The sequence below is a fragment of the Macadamia integrifolia genome, chromosome 6 (assembly GCF_013358625.1).
Source record: "Macadamia integrifolia cultivar HAES 741 chromosome 6, SCU_Mint_v3, whole genome shotgun sequence".
Lineage (NCBI taxonomy): Eukaryota > Viridiplantae > Streptophyta > Magnoliopsida > Proteales > Proteaceae > Macadamia > Macadamia integrifolia.
The window spans coordinates 4,167,633-4,171,750 of NC_056562.1; the positions used below are offsets into that span (position 1 = coordinate 4,167,633).

The following is a 4,118-nucleotide window of genomic DNA, read 5'->3' on the forward strand; positions in this document are numbered from 1 at the left end:
AAAAAAAATGGAACACCACAATACAACAACTCAGTAAAATCCCACTTTGGTGGGGTCAGCTACATGGATCCTAGCCTCCAAAAAAAGCTCTTTTCAAGGTCGTACTTAAGATAGGACCTACACTATGCATGTCTTTCCTCTCTACTTCTCCTTTTGTCATTTTCGGTCTGCCCCTTGGTCTTTTAGATCCCTCAATCTGAATCAGTATATATATATATATATATATATATGAGAGAGAGAGATCAGAATACATTCTGAGAATTGTACTAAACAGATCCTAAGAATTGAAAACTTGGCTCATTATCATGATTGAGACATTGTGTAGGCTATTTGGAAGACTGGGTTTTTTCTCTTTTCCTTTAGAGCATTGAAATGTTGAAAATCATGTATAGCGATTTGGAAATGATAGGAGAGGAAGAATTCAGCTGATTCAACAGTCTATTCAATCTGGTTGGATGCAGGTGTTCAGGTAAAGTTAAAGGGGTAGCTCAATTACTAGAAACCTGAAAGTCTGATAGAATATTCCGAGCACTTAAAATCTCTTTAGTTAGCAAAGAGAATGTGTCCAACTAAAATACTTGGACCCTCATCCAAATATCAGATTTTTTGTTTATTTATTTCTGAGGCTTAATTGGTAACTTCATTGAGTACCTGGTGAGATTATTCTTGTGTCCTCATCATTTAATTTCTCCTTGATGCAGTTACACGTAGAGATATTTAGAGTTTCTGGGTTATTTTTGTAAGTTGTAATTCTTTCCTTCTTATTAGAACACGTAGAGATACTTAGAGTTTCTGGATTATTTTTGAGTTCGAACTCCATCCTTCTTGATCCTTTTTCTTGCGGTTCAAAGATTGATTTACCTACCATAGGGCAACCCAGCCTGTGCAATGTGACTTCAAAAGGCAGCATGGATTGTGAAGAACAAATCAAAGTGCAGAACTGGCTTCCATTGCTTCGCCAGGTCAAGGTTCAAAACATATATTTTCATTCTGCAGTTGAGTATTGGATCTGATATTGCTCGCTTCTGGTAGGGTTTTGAGTCATGAATTACCCCCAAAGTTTCAGTTGGATTGGATCCTACTGAGCGAGTTCTATCAATGACCGCTGGTTTACTGCTACCATCGTAAGTTGAAGAAAGCACTGTTAATTTTTTTTTTTGGCATATAAACGCTTATCTCAAGAAAATTACTGATAAGCCCCACTTCCTAAGCTTGTTTCTGATCCTTTTCTCTATCAGTTAAAATTTCAGAAAGGCCCTTTTTTTCAATTTTATTTACCATTTAAATCCTAAGCGGTTGCCAAGAGGGTCTTGAACTGTTCCAAATATTTACAGAGTTGCCACTAATCACATTATTGAGTTTCCTTTATTTGGGTGGGTCCATAGCCACCAATAATAAGGTTTCCGAATCCCGGGATGCATCACTCCTTGGCAATGTTAATGATTTATGACTTTGTTAACAGCAAGTTCGTGGTGTGATGGATCCTTGAAAGTTCTTGTCTTATTCATGTGAATTTCATGTTTACATAAAAGTGGATCCCTCTGATCTAGACCAACCTTGTAAGAATGGATTAAACTGCAAGATAACAGAATTTTCTGGTTATATAAGTGGGTTTGAAGGCTGAAAAGTGCTTTATGGCTGTTGACACACAAATTTGTAGGTTTGATGCAAGGTTGCGAATCTTGGATTTTGACCTACCACAGAGGTATTCGGGATATAAGTTGGTTTTAATTTTGGATATAATTGACGGAGTGATGACCTAAACTGATTATTGAGGAAGTGATAAGAAAAGATATGCAAATGGTAGGGCTTGAGTCTAATATGACCTCGGATGGAGTTTTATGGAGGACAAGGACCTATGTAGCCGACCCATTGTAGGGGATGTTCCTGTGATGCTTCTATGTCTACTGCTTTCACTTTTTCCTTTTTTTTTTATTTTTTTTTATTTTATATTTATTTTTTATCTATATTGGATCCGTGTAGCCGACCCCATTGAGTTGGGATAAGGTTATGATTGTTGTTGTTGTTGTTGTAGTGATGCATCCATGTTAACCACTGGATATAATTTGTTCTTTATGATGCGTTGCCTGTACCCAGTTGGCAAAGCCATATTAGCCAAGTAACTGTATCCTAATATTTGATAGATGGATCTGGCTCATAGACACCTTCTTGAAGAACCATAGCCAATTCCATGTAACATGATGGGTTCCAAGTTGTTTAATCTATATTGGATATATCCAATGATAGATCCTTGACAAATTGCCATGTATATAGCTTAAAGGATTACCTCCAGTTCATGAAACAAGTTGATTAGAATAAAGTGATTAAGGTCCTGAGGTTAGAAGTAAGAAATAGGGTAGTTGGGTACTAACATCATGTAACTTTATGACATCTTGAAATATTTTGAATTGATGTAGAAGGTTTTGCTGGAGACAAGTCTCCTAGGCATGCTATATATCTACCATTAGTTCATGTGCTGTAGTCTGTTTTATTCAACAGGGAGGACTTTGAGAAGACTGGATTGAGCAGCTTAGTTACAGTTGAAGTTCGAGATATTCAAGGTGAAGGGTTTCCTGAAAATTTTTGTGGATTGGCAGATTCCGTCTTCCTTGACCTCCCCCAACCTTGGCTGGCAATACCTTCTGCTGGAAAAATGTTGAAGCAAGATGGAGTTTTGTGTTCCTTTTCACCTTGCATTGAGCAAGTGCAGCGCTCTTGTGAGAATCTCAGAGCACACTTTACTGGTATGCGTTACCTCAGCTTATTTCCATAATTTTTCGTCTGGGAGTGATTTGGCTGGTTTGACCCATTATTTGATGGATAAATTGCCTAATATATTTATGTGGTGAGGTGGGGGTGGGGAAGCAAGGGGTTAAGAAGATGTGTAGTGGGTTAACTGAAGTAGTTATATTGGTGGTTGCATTAGCATTTGCAACGGTAATGCTCCCTTACCTTCCATTTTGGGATGTTTGTCCAGAAAGTAGATTATTTTTTTCTTGTAAATGTTTGATAAAATTTCTAAGAAAACATTTATATAACCAAGCTTTCTATTTTGTTCACCTGGTTGTGTAGAGATAAGGACATTTGAGGTTCTCCTCCGCGCGTATGAAGTCCAAGAAGTTAGGAGGGAGTGCAGTGGAGATGATGAAGGTGGTTCTCTGGGGTCTCTTCCTTGCAAGAGAAAGCAGTGTTCAAGTGGAAGAAGCAATGGGAAGGAGAAATCTGATGCTCATACAGTCATGGCTAGGCCATGCAGTGAAGCGAAAGGTCACACGGGTTATTTAACATTTGCAAGACTCAAATGTCTATAGTGGGAGGTGAGACAGCCATCCTCTCTTATTGGCTGGGATGTCAATGATGTTGGCCTTACTGCGAAAGTTTGGTCCAAGCCTCAACAAATCCTGAATGAATGAAGCAATGGTCCATTGGATTATCAAAAGCATTGAAGAGGCCAGGCAGGAGTAAATTTTGCTCTGGTGTCTTGGAATACTACTTACCTGTTTTTTCCCCCTTAATGGCATATCTCTTGTTATACATTAGTTCTTTAACTACTTGGAAACTGTATACCTGAATTACTAATGAAGGGTCTAGGAAGAGGAGTTTTTTTTTTCTTAATAGAAAAATGAAAAAAATTCATTAAAAACATAAACTTAGAACATCAATGCTCAGTGGAGGTTTGTACTTGCTTTAAAAGCGGTTAGAAGAGTATTTATATCCCGCCAAAAAATAAAAATATCCCAAAGCCAATGCTCCATTCCCTGCCGAATGTAATCCACCAAGACCTTACAATCGGTCCAGAATCCAGACGATGAATGAGTATAAACCATCATGTCAGGTCTACACCCATTAGACAATGTTTGTACAAAGGATTAAGATAATGCAGTCATTTTTAGTCCCGCTTTAAAAATTAAGAAAAAAGAAGTGAATAAGAGTATATATATATATATATATATATATATAAGGGAGAGATGGTAGAGCTTCACTGGTTTTGGTCATATTTGCCATAATTGGTTAATTTTGGTTCGACTTTTCAGTCTAAATTTGGCCCTGACCAAGACCGAATGAAAAATTAAAAGGTTACTAAAATTGAAGTTGGAATAAAAACAAAGTTATCAGTT

At 37.4% G+C, this 4,118-nt stretch overlaps 1 protein-coding gene across 2 annotated transcripts in view; it reads left to right on the forward strand.

Moving 5' to 3' along the window:
- LOC122082003 (tRNA (adenine(58)-N(1))-methyltransferase catalytic subunit TRMT61A) overlaps positions 1-3,609 on the forward strand; it is an 11,272-nt gene extending 7,663 nt beyond the window's left edge. For both annotated transcript variants that reach the window (XM_042649473.1, XM_042649474.1), the window contains 2 exons: positions 2,500-2,744; positions 3,073-3,609. In XM_042649473.1, coding sequence (XP_042505407.1) covers positions 2,500-2,744; positions 3,073-3,311 — 484 coding nt within the window. In that variant the 3' untranslated portion in view covers positions 3,312-3,609. The remainder of the gene's footprint in view (positions 1-2,499; positions 2,745-3,072) is intronic.
- Positions 3,610-4,118: the final 509 nt, after the last annotated feature.